Genomic DNA, 16,350 nt, shown 5'->3' with positions numbered 1-16,350 from the left:
AAGAATTTGCTTGCAAAATCCATCTGAGATCAAAAAGTCATGGATAATAGAATGTGGTTATCTGACAGGCTGTGCCATCTCTCTTCTGGTTTATTTTGCCATCAGTAGAAAAGGGTCAGAAGGAGTATGTTGTATAAAAAGGATCTGGATGAAAGGCAGGAATCAATTGCTCATTTTGGGTGAGTGAAATTCTTGTTTGCACAGTAAGATGGCTGCCCAGAAGGAATGATAAAAGTATTATTTGTGCAGACATCTGTTTCCAAGTATTTTTCTGCAGTGATCTCCATCGGGGTTGTCCGTAAAAAATATTCTGAGTCATTAAGGTCTATTCTCAGTAAAGGTGATTTATGAACAGATTCACTTTACTTGCTTCATAGTGAGCACAGCAAAATTGAGCAAAAGTTAAAAAAAACTGTGTTAGACAAAAATAAAATAAAATTTTCTCAGCTGTAGAGAGTGAATTCTACTCTGGTCTTACCTCTTTCCTATATCCTTCTGTAGATTGTATGGAAGGTTCTGTAGAAACCCTTCTATTTTTGCTTATTCAGAAAAAAAGGAGCGATGAGTAATTGTAGCAATGATTAAATCATAGAAACTTTGGAGCATTCAATTTACTCCAGGCTAAATTCAATAGAAACTTGTAAAGTTACTTGTTTCAACCCTTGCAGATTTCTTAATCTCCTAAGTGTCTATAGTGAGCAAGACTAAATCTATTGGCCTCAGCTTCCTGAGGCAGGGTTACATGAGGGCTAAGGTCTCTTTCAGTTAAAAGTCCAGGATGCCAGAGTGGAAAAGAATTCCTCTGCTCCTTCAAGTCCAGCCCATAGGTACCCTTTGAGTTCTTACAGCATCCTGTGCTTAATTCCATTCTATACAATTGTCATGCTTTAAAGTGTCACTGCCCACTTTTCTCCTGAGTATTTGTCCTGGAATCCTCAGCTCCCGGTATCTGGTATAAAGTATGTGAAACTGGATGGTATAGGAAATGACTGAGAAAGTATCTTTGAAAGTTATTTCTAAAAGACCAGCACTGTCCAAAATCTGTCAGCAGGGGAAAATGTTTCCTTTCTCTTTCAAAAATATGCTAAACTAGAAACGAACTCATTTTATCTGAAAAATAACCTGTTAATAATGTGCTCCCTTGATTCAAAGGAACCAACAGACTGAATGAACAAATACTGCAAAGATATAATGAGATAAGGGCTGGAATCATGTTTGCCTTTGTACTATGATCCCACCTTATTAATCCCATTTTATACACTAAGAAATGGAGACTCAGAAGCTTTTTTTTTGTTCTAAAAGGCACTCGAGGACCATGAAAGTTATTTAAATTTCCTGACTCTATTTTCTTATTTGTAAAATGAGGGTGGTTAAACAAAAAAACATATTGCTTTCTTTGGATTGTGGTAGGGTACTCTTCATTTTGACTGACAAGAAGCCTGTAGATCAAAGTGGTTTAGTAAGTTGTAGCAGTCATATAAGTAACACATGGACTTCCCAGGTCTCAGCCTCCTGCTATTACTCCTCTCCCCACACATGAGAAATGGGCCAAAGGTTTTACACTTTTAAACATAAGTATCTTTTAGAGAAGCTTGACCTTCAAGTTTGAGGAGAATTATTTTGCAACATTATGATACAAGAAAAAAATTTGTAGATATTTATCTTTCTGGAACCAGAATCATCTTTTGAAAGAGTGCCCTAAATGCACTCTGCTGTACAATCATCTTTGTAAAATGTTAAAATTGGCAATTACGTACAGATTCTCACCTATGTCACACACATTTTCTTCAGAAGACAAAGTAGCCGTTAAGTCTCCTTCCTCGTGGAATGATTTCCTTGTGCTGTTATCATCTCCTGTTTTCTCAGCAGATGCCTGATCAGTCCATTTGCCACTGTAATCACTCTTTATAGCCAAGTCCTGCTCACGTTTAGGAGCCAACAGAGCTACACTGTAGGTAGCTGGAAGTATCACTGTGTGGGAAGGGCCAATTTTTGATTCTTGGCCAGTAATACATTTGGTGGTACTGGTTTTCAAGTTATCTGCAGGTCCCTGCTGCTCAGGAGGGAGAAAGGAATGCTCAACTGTGGTGCCTTGGACAGGCGGCATATCACCGGCATTAGCACCAGTATTTACTGCTGCCAAATAGTGAATGCTGACAGAGGGATCCTGAGCTGTCTGCCCAGATGTTTGTTCCGGTCCTCTTGGGTGGGCAGGTGAGTTAGCACTGCCCTGTAAGCCCCTTCCTGCTGAACAACTTGCTGTGCTACTGCCCGCTGCTGTCCCTGTCTCTGGAACCACGTTCAGCAATACATTCTTCTCTTCTGCATTTATGAGGTGTAAAGTGCTCTCTTTCCATCCTCTTCCTGCAAATGGTCCTGTTTCAGGGCACTCCTTGCCATGCTTCTCTTCTCCTTCTGCACAAACAGCGCTTGGATGGCCTTGCTCTGCAGAGGGTATTTGGACTGATAACCCATTGTGCCCCTCCTCAGTGCTCATGGCCATCACAGGACCCAGTTCTTTGCCTCCCCTGACTGGCCCAGGACACTGGCAGTTATTCTCAGCAATTAGGCTGGGCATGGGGACCTTGTGCTTGCTCACTTTTGTGGCTGATGGGTCACCATTTCCTTCTGGGTTGCCTGCAGTTGGCTGATTCTCTTCATGTCTGTTGATGCTGGCAGAAATTGGCACACATTCTGCTGTGCTGGTGGAGATGATGGCAGCGTCACTCAAGTCTTCCACTCTTGTGATGGTGAGCCGATCCTCATCCTGGAGGACAGCACCAATCATGACTGCTTCACGCCCTTCAGAGGTGCTTGTGGAAATCATGGCAGTGTCACCCATCTCTTCTGCTGGTGTGACTGAGGGGTGGCCTCCCTCCTGAGGGACAGCACTGGACACTGGGCCCTCACAGTCTTCCACTGAGCTCGTAGAGATGATAGCACTCCCGTCTTTTTCTTCCATGACTGTACCAGCTCGCTCACTTTCACTTTCAACAACCACACTGGAAACAGAATCCTCACACTCTTCTGCTATGCTAGTGGAAATGAGAGCACATTCATCCTTTTCCTCTTTGCTGGTGGAGGCAAGAGGACTTTCAGCTTCTGGGGGTGCACTGGGCATAGGCCCGTCAAAGTCGGCGGTGCTTATCAAGACTGGACCTGTAGTCCTTTCTTCCATTGCGGCAGCAACTGGCTGCAGACTTCCAGCACACTTCATGGTTGTTGCACTGGAGATAGGCACTTCGAACTCTTCCCCTATGCTTGTGGAAATCATAGCACACTCATCTTTCTCTTCTTTTCTGCTGGCAGTGAGCTGGCTGTCATCTTCTGAGACTGCACTGGGCATGGGGGCCTCAAATTCTTCTGTGCTTTCTCTGGTACCTTCCATATTTTCTTCAGTTCTCAGAGCAGTTGAGTGACCTCCTTCTACATCTATAATGGTGCTTATGTGAGGGGTGTAATCATTTGTGGTACTGGTGGAAATCATTAAGCCTTTGCCTTGACTTTTACCCCCAGCTAGGCTATTTTGGTTGGTAATATCATCACTGGCCGTAGTCGCCATGAGGCCAACACATTCTTCATTTTCTACAGAGGTGATGATGCCCTCATCTTCTTTTTCGCTTGGTGAAGTGTGGGCAACTTCACATTCTGGAACTTCACCAGATACAAGAACGTCATAACTACCCCCCACCAGGCCAGTGGAAATAGTGATATCTTCAACTTTTTCAAGCTGACTGGCACTCTGATCAGAAGCAGCACTAGTCATAGGTCCCTCACAACCTCCTGGAATTGGTGTCACTTCATCCTTTCCAGAGATTGCACTGGTCACACTGCTTTCCACAATGCCTTTTGCACTGGAGCAGATATCTGTGTCTTTACTTTCTTTCTCTGCACCACTCATGCTGTCAACATTATTTTCATTTGCATTCATGATGGCAGCTCCAGCCTCAGCTTCCACATGCTCTACCACAGTACCAATCTGACTGTCCCCTTCTGCACTTTCACAAACCAATACTCCTTCACTTTCTTCTATCCCTGTGCAAGTTGAAGCATGCCCAATTTCATTTCCTCTTCCAGTACTAGTCACAACACCCTCCCCTTCCTCATCTTCCTCTTTTGCACCTGTGCTAGTCACAATGCCTTCATCATCACAAGGACCAGCAGCAACTAATGGTACATTAGTGCATTCTTTGGCTACTGTGCTGTCCATTGCAATCTCTCCATTTTCTTCTGATTCAGAACTCATAGCAAAGCCTTCGCTGCTATCTTCTGAACCTGTGCAACTTGCTGGCCCTTCTCCGTCTTCTGTTATCCCTGTGCTGGTGACTGCACTCTCACCTTCTGTACCATCATTCACAGAACCATCTCCTTCTTGGCTGGCGCTTGTTCCTGGTGGTGCATCGTTATCTACCAGGACAACACCTGCACCTGTAACCATGTGTTCCTCCCGGGACTCTGCTCCTGTTACTGAGCAGATCACAAAGTTATCACTTCTGCCTTCTGCTCCTGTACATGTCACAGTGCCCTCTGTTTCTTTTTTGGGACCCATTCTCATATTTCCCCGGGAGCCATCCACCTCTTCACTGCTTATAGATCCGGCTCTTATTTCTGTCCCAGCACTTGTAACTGCTCCATCACTTTCAACCTCACTAATAAATGTAATAGTTCCTTCAACTATTTCTGAGTCTCTACTTGAAGAACCATCACATTTTTCTTCAGAGCCTGCACTGGTTACAGCATCATCCTTTTCCTCTGTCACAACACTATTTATATTGGCTTCGATTTTAATTGCATGAACAGCTAGTAGGTCTGCTGCTCTGTCCTCAGACTCAGCCACAGCACACTCCCCACTATCTCCTTCCTTAGTGCTTGTGAGGAAGGTTTCACTTTCAGCAAATCCTTCTGTGACAATAGCCCCACCTTCTTCGGCTGCAGCAAAAACAGTGCACTCACTGGCTTCCGCACCAACACGAGGAGGATTATTTCTGGAATGTATTCCTATTATGAGGCCTTCGTCTGCCTCAATGCTGGTGCAGGGCAAAGCCACCTCACTCTCTCTTATTTCCGAAGAAGTGGTTGTGGCAGCCCCAGCCTTCACTGGACTTAAGGTGACATCTTTGTCCTTCCCTTCTGTACTAGTGGCAACGGAAGTCTTTCCTGCTCTCCCAGGTCCAGTTGCCACATCCTCAGTTTGTCCATTCCTTTGCTGTAAAACAAAGGGTGCAGAGCCACTTCCAGCACTGGTGTCTACCTCACTGTTCTCATTACTTCTTTCAACATCAATTGATATGTCTTTTACTTTGCCTAGGCCTCTTTTATGCTTAAGTTGGACAGTTTCAGTGTATTTTTCTGTACTTATGCCTACAGCATGATCAATAGTAATGCTATCCTTCTTGTCATTCTCTACTGTTGCTTTAACTGTCTGCTTTAAGTTGGGCTCTGCATTTAAGTCACTTTCTTTCTTGGCTACGTCTACTAAGCCACCTTCTTTGGTAACATTCTCATTTTCCACAATCATGCCCATTAACTTGCTTCCAAGAGGCATGATTATCTTTCCTTGTCTGCCATCCAATAAAGTAGCCTGGTGACCTTCTGGAATGTGTCTTTTGCTAGAGATGCTTGCTTTTGCTGGTGTATCTACTGTGAAACTGTCACCACCTTCTTTGCTGTCACTTGTCTTAAGGACTTCTGATTCCTTAACAGTCAGACTTTGAATAGGGAGAGCAGAGTGATCCACAGGGGAGGTGCTGGCTGTGCCACCTTCAAAAACAGTTCTTTTGTCAAAGAGAGGAATTACATCAGGATCACAAGATTCTCTCAGAGGCACAACAGTCACTGAACTTAAGGATGGAGAGGAGTCTAAATTTGTGGAATGTTCAAGAACAACATCTCCTTGAGCAACATGTTCTTCAGTGGGTTTGGCTGCATTTTTCAAATTATTCTGTACCCTATCATTTTCTGATGGGACACTTGGTAACGTTCTGTGAACAGTTTCAGAATCTATATTCACGTCATTAGTTCCTCTATGAATGGGTTCTTTCTCTCCAGGGTTCAGTTTGGACACAGCACTCTGGAAATGCATTTTCTTGGTCAGGGTACTTCTGTGGTCAACATGCTTTTCAGAATTACTGTTAACTCCTGTTCCACGGCCTGACTTACAAGCTGGAGCTGTTGTTTTTGAATCTGCTGTGAAAGTTCTTAATTCATCCTTTAAAACTGTGGCAACCGTTTTTTGTTTCATATTTTCAGAGTCAATGTCTTGCTGAGAATTATTATTGCTATTGTCTGGGGTTTTAGATACTTCAGACACATTTTCAATGCCTGGCTCAGAATCAATTTCCATTGGCTCTTGTTCAGGGATCAATGTTGTATCACCACTCTTTTTTGGTCTCTGAAGGGAAGAACTGCTGGGAGTGCTCAAAGTATTTGCTGCTAATTTTTCTTCTCCTTTGGTCATTTCTTGTGATAAGCTTCCCCTCTTTTCACAAAACCTTTTACTTAATTTCTTTTCCATGACTGAACTGTTACCTCTGGCCTTTTCATGATTACTGTCAACTTCTTTACCATCCTTGTCATCTGATTTATTTTCTTCCTTCTTTTTTATGTCTTTACTACTATGTTTCAAGCTTCTGCTTTTGTGGCCATCTGACAACTTTCTCTCAAGCCTAGTGGAAGTGGAGTCTTTATCACTCTTATATTTCTCCTTTGCTAACGGTAACCTGGCTCTGTGACTAGAATCTTTCTGTGTACTATGTGCTGAAGAAGAAGCAGTCTCTAACACAGGTTCAACACCAGTTTCTTCAAAAGGTTTGTCTTCAACTTTAGACTTTCGCTGTTTTTCTGAGTCATTCTCTTCTGTGTTCTTCTCCTTGTCTGGTTTTGGAGTGGTTGACTGTTTTGTGACACCTTCTTGTAATTCTGTTTCTATAACTTTTAACTGTTTGCCTTGACTTTTTGATTTAGACTTCAACATAAGTTTCTCCTCTAACAAGCTCTTCGTTCGTCGTTTCTCCTTGTGAACAACCTCTTCTGGTTTCAAGTTACAATCCATGTTAGTGGGGTCCATGTCACACTTATCTTCTGAATAACTTTCACTTCTTCTTTGTAATGTAATACCATGTTGCTTGGAACTCAGAGAGTCTTTTTGAATTTTAGAATCACTTGATCTTCTGGACTTGTGCTCTGCCTTAGTTTTTTCAGCTGACAAGCGTCTCTCTTTTTTGTTGTTTTCTTTGCGAACATTCTCATCTGTTTTTATAATATATTCAGAAACTGGCTTTCCATCTTTGCCTAATACTGATAATTTCCTTTCATTCCTATGTTTACTTTTTCGTTCGGCTTTATCATCTGTAGAGAGCTTTGTTTGTTGACTTTGCTTCTGATTAGTTTCCTCTGCTTTTAAACCTTTCTCAGAAGAGTGAAGTTCAGTGTCATCACTTGTCTTATGCACACAATCACCTTTATATTTATGTTTCATAGACAGTTTGTCTTCTGATGGAGTTTTCTCTCTTTCAGGCTTCTCCTTGGAGGATTTCACCTCTTTCTTAAGCAGGTTTTTCAAATGTGGTGTTTCAGAATCATCTTTCTTTAGATGCTTTTCATTTTTAAGTGTGCTTTTCTGTTTCTGGGGCTCTTCGGTGCAAATTTCTGAGCGTTCTACTTGCCTTTTTACATCTCTTGTGTCAGTCTCCTCCTGGGCCCCCTCCATCACAACAGGGGTAGATGTCCGTCTTTTATGTTCTCTTTCTATTTTGGATTCATTTTTGTTTTCATCAACTACATGCAAAGACTCTGAAAGTCTCCGGGCAGGTTTACTTGGTTCACTTTTTGCATGAACATGCTTCGGCTCCTTTGAAGAAGATATCTTTTCCTTTTCACAATGCTGGAGGAAGACAAAGGTTAAAATATGAGAAATACCAAAATCAACTTTTAGATTCAAAAGTAACATCTGGGTGCACTTAATATGCCGAGTGCTGTCACATACGTAACATCTCACTTAATTCATGCAAGCAGTCTGGGTAGGTGTCAAAACCTTCCCTGATTTAAAAATACGCATTGTTAAGTTGGTTTTAAAAAGTTAAATTCCTCAAAAAACTAACAGGAGTTTGCATCAACCACATTTTACATTAAAAAAAATTCTAAACAGTATGAACACAATTTTATTAGATTATTTTCTTACAGAGATTTATCACAAAATAGAGTTAAATATTCAAAAATATGCCATTAAAACATCAGGAAATTGAAGCTCAGCATGATTCCATAACTTTACACCCAGGCCACAAGTTAGTATGTTAGAAATTAGTTTAGATTATTTCATTCCAAGTCTAATACTCCTTCCAGTATATCACAGGCACTGATTTGTCTATACATTCTCCAATTCTGCATCACTAGAGCTCACTAATGCACAGTACTCGCTAATAAATAGGAGCTGAATAAATGACAGTCCAATGGTCTTTCCTGTATAAAACATAATACATGAAGGCAATTTAAAAACTGTATGGTGAAATATAGATTTCCTATATTTTAATTTAGAAACCTGAATTATGTATGGAAACCACATGGATTTAGGCTACTTGTACACATGAAGTTTCAAATGTACACCATAACTCACAGTAACCATATCATATATAACATATGTATATGTTTATGTATTCAGCGAAAGATACTGAGAGACAGTAGCATCTAAACTTTCCCTCCTGCCCTGTGATTCGGCACTAAGTAGATGATTAATATTAATGAGTGGATGTTGACTAAATTCACTTCAATAAAGACTCACTGACTACTAGCTATAATTATTCTTATGCAAATAATGGGCCAAAGTTCTTAGGCAGACCTTTGTGCCTCCAGGTCAGTTTAACACTGCATCTCCTTAAATTCCAACCCAAAGAATAATGTACTTCTACTAATAATGGAGTCCAGGACATAACAAGACCTTCATAAATAGCCTAAAATTAAATCCCTCAAAGAACTAACAAGAGTTTGCCTCAACCTAATTTTACAATCAAAAACTAATTCTAAAGAAAGTGAACACAATTTTATGAGATAATTTCTTATAGAGATTTATCATAAAAGTTAAACGTATTAAACATATGTCATTAAACCATCACTATATACTTCTAAATAAGCCTTTAATTTCTGAGTAAATAAATTTATGTTTGCTAATAATGAACAAATAATCACTAAATTACTGCTTTTTCCCTCTAAAAATATTAAGATATTTTAGTTACAGAACTATAGGTAATGTGGCTTTGTAAAGAAGAATTTCAAACCAGTGAAAGCAAAAGTTTGGCTCACAAAAATAATCCTGAACGGGGGAAGAAAACATTGTACATCACTTTTACTGTTTAAAACGATCAAATCTTGGAAACAACCTAAGTGCTAAAATATAAGCACATGCCTACATAAACTGTGGTCTACCTGTTAGTTGTAACACTACACAATCATTAAATAATTAGAAAGCCTAAAAGGTAACATGAAACAAGTAAAATGTTACAAACAGTTTGCCAGGTTACTTCTACTCTAAAACATTATATGGACCTGTGGACAAGGAATAAAGGGGAATAAAATGGATAATTTGTTATAGAGGAGGGATTCTAGATTTTAATTTTTATCCTCCCTTTTTCCTTTTTTGTTATTACTGGCAATTTTGTTACTGCAATTATGAGAAATGGGAAAAGAGAAGAAAAGTAGCTATAACCTAGATAAAAGTAAATATATAAATCCACTCAACAAAATAGGGAATTTGGGACATAACAAAATGGGGTTTCAAAATGCTGAATGGAAGTGATTTTTTAATTTAACTTGAAAAAAGTCAAATTACAGTCTAAGTTTTAGTCTAAAGGACTAAACAGTCTATATCTAACGAAGAGCATTTGAAATGAGGTTTTATTAAGACATACCTCACTTGTTTTAAGGGTTTCTTTGGAATCTTCTTCAGATTGCTGTTTCTTTTTGGAGTTTTCTTCAACATTCCTAAGGGGAAAGAGTCAAATATAAAGTGTGAATCAAATGTAAAAATTTTTTAGGAAGGTTGAAACAAATAAAAAAGCTTTCCTTTACTATAATTTTTGTTTATTTTATTTTATTATTATTATTTTTTTGAGCAGAGTCTTGCTCTTGCTGCCCAGGCTGGAGTGCAACGGCATGATCTTGCCTCACTGCAATCTCTGCTTCTGAGTTCAAGTGATTCTCCTGCCTCAGCCTCCCAAGTAGCTGGATTACAGGCATGTGCCACCACACTTGGCTAATTTTATATTTTTAGTAGACACAGGGTTTCAACATGTTGGTCACGCTGATCTTGAACTCTTGACCTGATGTGATCCACCTGCCTCTGCCTCCCAAAGTGCTGGGATTAAAGGCTTGAGCCACCATGTCTGGCCTTTTACTCTAATTTATACACTTGATCCACTAATGGAGACTTGTTATATTTCAATTTAAATCCTATCAATTCTTAGTCAACAAAGGAGAGCACAATCCCAAATATAGCATGAACTGTTCTTGGTGCTAAAGGAAAGTACAGCTAAAACAAAATTGCTAATTTGTTGCTTAAAGATGAATGTTTTAGGGGCTATAATTACACTTCGAAATTACTACCTTTTGAGTAAACAGGCAGTCTTATTTATTCAGATCAATAAGGATGAGATGTAGTAACAGTAAGAAATCTGAGAGCTTACTACTCTTACCAAGTTCTACAAATTATCAATTCAGTTATCTTGAAGTCTGTGATAAATTTACATAAATACAGCTTGATGGAGTAGCAAAATTGTAGCCCATTGCTCACATGACTTCACAGCTCTACCCTCAAGAGTCTCTTTAGCTTTCTAATTCTTAAAAAGTTAACAGTGATAATGTAGTGTTAACAAGGAACCTGGCTCAGAATCTGGATTGGGGGAGAATGACGGAATACTGGTAAAAGTAACCGCATGGAAAGACTGGAAATAACAATTGTAAATAAGTGGTCACTGAACACCAACAAGAGGAATACTTCCAGAGAACTTCTAGAGGATCCATAGACTCTAAAACTTTAGGGATAATTGTTAGATTATGTATGTACATTTTTCAGGGGAGAGGGTCTAAAGCTCTCATCAAATTATCAAAAACATCTGGGACCCCCCCCAAAAAGATTAAGATACACTACTTAGAAATGTTACAGATACTAACATTATGATACTAAAGATGAAACCCTAAGGTCCTTCATAAACATGCAGTAACATACACATCTAAAGTACAACTCTTTACAGACACTTCAATGCCTCTCTTCTGAAAGCACCTCAGGGGAGTGACCAAATAAAATATGTAAAATGTGTACCTTGAATCTTTTTTTCTCTTTTTGCTTAAGGCTACTTTTTTCTCTAAAACTTTCCGTTCTTTAAGGACTTCTTTAATTCTGGGGGCTTTAGGTTCCAAACTCTTAGTTGACGATTCTTCTAAGTCGACACTACCCTTGCCTAGAAAAGAAGTAATCAATAAAATGTATTTCAGAAGAGTTTTATAAACAGAGAATATTTACTTTTCATTAAGATTTTTCTAATCATTGTTAAAGTTTGGCTTTAATATTCTTAAAGTTGTGCTGGAATAGACATAGTATTTTGGACGAAGAACTCTTATCTTTCCTATTTCAAATAATCACATAAGTGCCTGTTTATGTGAATTCAAATTCGCTTATTACATAGGATTGGTGCCTAGAGGGAATATGATTTTGTTCAAGGTAATATTCCAGGTAAATGTTTGACATTTTAGTTAACATAAGCATAGGTTAATTTCATTAACGACCAGCAAGCTTGATTACTCATATGTTAACAATCTACTTTCCAGTGATAATTCAATCATTACAGAAAAATAAACTGCTAACAAATGAATTGCATAAACTGGTATCTGGTAAAATGTTTAATTTAGATTTAGCAATATACTAAAAACAATCACATGAGATTAAAATGTAAGGAAAATTTCAACATTTGAGAAGAGATCATTTTATCTTATATTTAGATCTTGTAAATAATATGAGAGCACCTGGAAAATAATGAAATATAAAAGACAGTTTAGTAAAGGTTAACATCTATACCTTGACTCTTGGTTTTTGAACCCTTTGTCTTTTCTGCTTTCTGTTTTCGTTTTTCTTCAAGTTTCTCTCTATTAATTCGCCTTCTTAAAAGCCTCTCTTCTTTTTCTTTAGCCTAAAATCACAAAATATCCTAAGATTATTAGGCAAAGGTAAAAACATGCTGAAAAACTGTACTTTTTAAAAGTTTTAGTATACCCTTCAGTTGTTCTTACAAATTAATGGGCTCTGAAAAAGTACACAAATGCTACATATATATACACACATATGTATGTGTATGTTTCCATCTGAAAGCTACCAGAATAAAAGAAACAGATGTTAAAATTGGCCATTACTCTTACAGAATGTCATTAGTTTAAAGGATGGTAAAGGTATTGTTTTGGGAAAAAGTGATTAAATAAACTGGTCGTTTCAATCAAAAAGATAGCTCTGAAAATATCTATGAACATCAAGTATATAAAGGTAGGTCTTATAACATTTCAACTATTGTTATAGAAAACAGTTTAAATAAAGATTAAAGTGATAGCTAGTTCTACAACACATACAACTTGCTGGTTATACTCTTGGGAGCCAAGCTTTGGACTTGGAACTTGCAGCTGTTGTCTTTTAAAGCAGAAAGAGAAAAGGAGTCAAAGGCCCTGGGGGCATGGAGCCTGCAGAATCAAAGCAGTCTCGCTGGCTCTCTCCAGGGGCTTCAGGAGGAGGACAGAGTCCAGCTTCCAAAACAGGGACCCTCCCAGTGGTGTGCTGGAGCTGGCTCCTACGGGCTCACCAGACCTGGTGGTTAAATTTTCAAAAAAAAGTCCTTGGGGGAAGATTCAAGATGGCGCGGTAAGAACAACCCAGGATTGCAGCTCTCAGTGAACGCACAGAGGCCGAGTCAAAGCCGCATTTCCAGACAGATCTTGGTTGCCCACAGAACAGGGAAATTCCCAGGTGTAGGAGAGACACGGGACGCCAGCGCAGCTGTTTTGGCTGGTGCGGCCGCTTGGGCTGGTGCCGCGGTGCAGCGGCACTCCGCAACACTCCGCACAAAATGCACTGGTCTGGGTACCCTGTTAAACTGACAATCTGAGACTTGGGAGGGCAGATTAGCATATCCACATGATTAAATGGGACTTGGACAGTGAGCCAGACCAGGAAATTCCTGGGAAGTGGTGTTTGAGCCAGCGCAGTGGGTCGCTGCACGGAAAATCACACAGATCCCGGTGCCCTAACAGCAGGCGACTGAAACACCTGGGAGAGAGTGAAGCATTCAACTTAAAAAAAAAAAAAAAAAAGCGCTCTGAGACAGTGACCCAGGTGAGCAGGCTCGGTGGGTTTCACACCCACAGGGACAAACAAAACGGCAATTCAAAATGCTCCGGGTGGAGAGTTTCACTGCGGGCACAAGCTGAACCCAGGACAGTGCAGCTCCGTGGGGGCGGGGCAACCGCCATTACCGAGGCAATCCGCCCCTACTGAGGTACACTCCCATTGCAGAGGCAACCTGCCATAACAGAGAGACTCAGCTGCAGGGCGGAGACCGCAGCAGCAGGGCAGAGCCCGCAGCAACAGGGCGGACCCCACGCCATCAGGGCAGAGCCTCGGCAGGCAAATAGTGACTAGACTGCCTCCTAGCTGGGCAGAACAGTGCAATGGATACTCATAAAGAAAGCCCCAACTCCCCGAGACAGAGCATCTGAGGAAAAAAAAGGGGTTTTATGGGTTCTGCTGTAGCAGACTTAAACGTACCTGCCTAATGACCCGGAATGATCAACAGAGCTCACAGCTCAGCACTTGAGCTCCTATAAAGTACAGATTGTCTCCTCAAGCAGCTCCCTGACCCCTGTATATCCAAAGAGTCACCACAAAAAGACTGATCAGACTGACATGTGGCAGGCATCATTCTGGGACAAAGATAGCAGAAGAAAAAACTGGTAGCATCCCTCACAGTTCCGCAGCTGCTACAGGTGTACCCCAGACAAGCAGGGCCTGGAGTGGACCTCAGCAGTCGTACAGCAGAGGGGCTAGACTGGTAGAAGGAAAACCAAGTAACAGAAATACTTCATCATCAACAATCTGGGCGTCCACTTAGAGACCCAATCGAAAAGTCAGCAACTACTCAGACGACAGGTGGATAAATCCACAAAGATGGGAAGAAACCAGCGTATAAAGAAGGAAAACACCTGAAACTAGAACACCTCGCCACCTACACAGGACCACAACTCCTCACCAGCAAGGGAACAAAGCTGGACGGAGAACAACTGTGACGAAATGACGGAATTAGACTTCAGAAGGTGGGTAATAAGAAACTTCTGTGAGCTAAAAGAACATGTATTAAATCAATGCAAAGAAACTAACAACCTTGAAAAAAGATTTGAAAAAAGATTCGAGGAAATAACAAGAATGGACAACTTAGAGAGGAGTATGAATGAACTGAAGGAGCTGAAAAACACAACACGAGAAATTTGCGAAGCATGCACAAGTTTCAACAGCTGAATTGACCAAGCAGAAGAAAGAATATCAGAAGTTGAAGATCAACTCAATAAAACGAGAAACCAAGATTAGAGAAAAAAATGCAAGAAGGAATGAACAAAGTCTCCAAGAAATGTGGGACTATGTGAAGAGACCTCACCTACGTTTGATAGGTGTACCAGAATGTGACGAAGAGAACAAATCCAAGCTGGAAAATACTCTTCAGGATATTATCCAGGAAAACTTCCCCAACCTAGCAAGGCAGGCCAACACTCAAATCCAGGAAATACAGAGAACACCACAAAGATTTTCTGCAAGAAGAGCAACCCCAAGGCACATAATCATCAAATTCACCAGGGTTGAAATGAAGGAGAAAATACTAAGGGCAGCCAGAGAGGAAGGTCGGGTCACCCACAAAGGGAAGCCCATCAGACTCACAGCAGATCTCTTGGCAGAAACACTACAAGCCAGAAGAGAGTGGGGGCCAATATTCAACATCCTTAAAGAAAAGAACTTTCAACCCAGAATTTCATATCCAGCCAAACTGAGCTTCATAAGTGAAGGAAAAATAAAATCCTTTGTGAACAAGCAAGTACTCAGAGATTTTGTCACCACCAGGCCTGCTTTACAAGAGCTCCTGAAAGAGGCACTACACATATAAAGGAACAACCAGTACCAGCCATTCCAAAAACACACGACATGCTAAAGAGCATCAAGAAAATTAAGAATCTGCATCAACTAACAGGCAAAACAGCCAGCTAGCATCAAAATGGCAGTATCAAATTCACACATAATAATAGTAACCCTAAATGTAAATGGGCTAAATGCACCAATCAAAAAAACACAGACTGGCAAATTGGATAAAAAGCCAAAACCCATCGGTGTGCTGTATCCAGGAAACCCATCTCACATGCAAGGATACACAAAGGCTCAAAATAAAGGGATGGAGAAAGATTTACCAAGCAAATGAAGAGCAAAAAAAAGCAGGAGTGGCAATTCTCATCTCTGATAAAATAGACTTTAAAGCAACAAAGATCAAAAGAGACAAAGAAGGCCATTACATAATGGTAAAAGGATCGATACAACAAGAAGAGCTAACGATCCTAAATATATATGGACTCAATACAGGAGCATCCAGATACATAAGGCAAGTTCTTAATGATTTACAAAGAGACTTAGACTCCCACACAATAATAGTGGGAGACTTTAACACTCCACTGCCAATATTAGACAGATCAACCAGACAGAAAATTAACAAGGATATCCAGGACTTGAAATCAGACCTGGAACAAGCAAACCTGATAGACATTTACAGAACTCTCCACCCAAAATTCACAGAATATACATTCTTCTCAGCACCACATCACACCTACTCTAAAATTGACCACATAATTGGAAGTAAATCACTCCTCAGCAAATGCAAAACAACTGAAATCATAACAGTCTCTCAGACCATAGTGCAATCAAGTTAGAACTCAGAATTCAGAAACTAACCCAGAACCGCACAGCTTCATGGAAACTGAACAACTGGCTCTTGAATGTTTACTGGATAAACAATGATATGAAGGCAGAAATAAAGAAGTTCTTCGAAATCAACGAGAACAAAGACACAACATGCCAGAATCTCTGGGACACATTTAAAGCAGTCTCTAGAGGAAAATATATAGCAATAAGTGCCCATATGAGAAGAGTGGAGAGATCCAAAATTTACACCCTATTGTCAAAATTGAAAGAGCTAGAGGAGCGAGATCAAAAAATCTCAAAACATAGCAGAAGACAAGAAATAACTAAGATCAGAGCAGAACTGAAGGAGATAGAGACACGAAAAACCCTTC

The 16,350-nt window shown here is 40.2% G+C and overlaps 1 protein-coding gene across 5 annotated transcripts in view; it reads right to left on the bottom strand.

The window, feature by feature from the left end:
* Positions 1-16,350, bottom strand: part of BOD1L1 (biorientation of chromosomes in cell division 1 like 1) — a 64,311-nt gene that overhangs the window by 26,654 nt on the left and 21,307 nt on the right. For all 5 annotated transcript variants that reach the window (XM_035294038.3, XM_035294041.3, XM_035294040.3 and 2 more), the window contains exons 7-10: positions 12,062-12,173; positions 11,309-11,447; positions 9,900-9,972; positions 1,768-7,882 (exon numbers count right to left, since the gene is read on the bottom strand). In XM_035294038.3, coding sequence (XP_035149929.3) covers positions 1,768-7,882; positions 9,900-9,972; positions 11,309-11,447; positions 12,062-12,173 — 6,439 coding nt within the window. The remainder of the gene's footprint in view (positions 1-1,767; positions 7,883-9,899; positions 9,973-11,308; positions 11,448-12,061; positions 12,174-16,350) is intronic.

The sequence above is a fragment of the Callithrix jacchus genome, chromosome 3 (genome assembly GCF_049354715.1).
Source record: "Callithrix jacchus isolate 240 chromosome 3, calJac240_pri, whole genome shotgun sequence".
Classification (NCBI taxonomy): Eukaryota; Metazoa; Chordata; class Mammalia; order Primates; family Cebidae; genus Callithrix; species Callithrix jacchus.
Note: the sequence above shows the minus strand (reverse complement) of the source record. Positions and strands in the feature narration are given on the sequence as shown.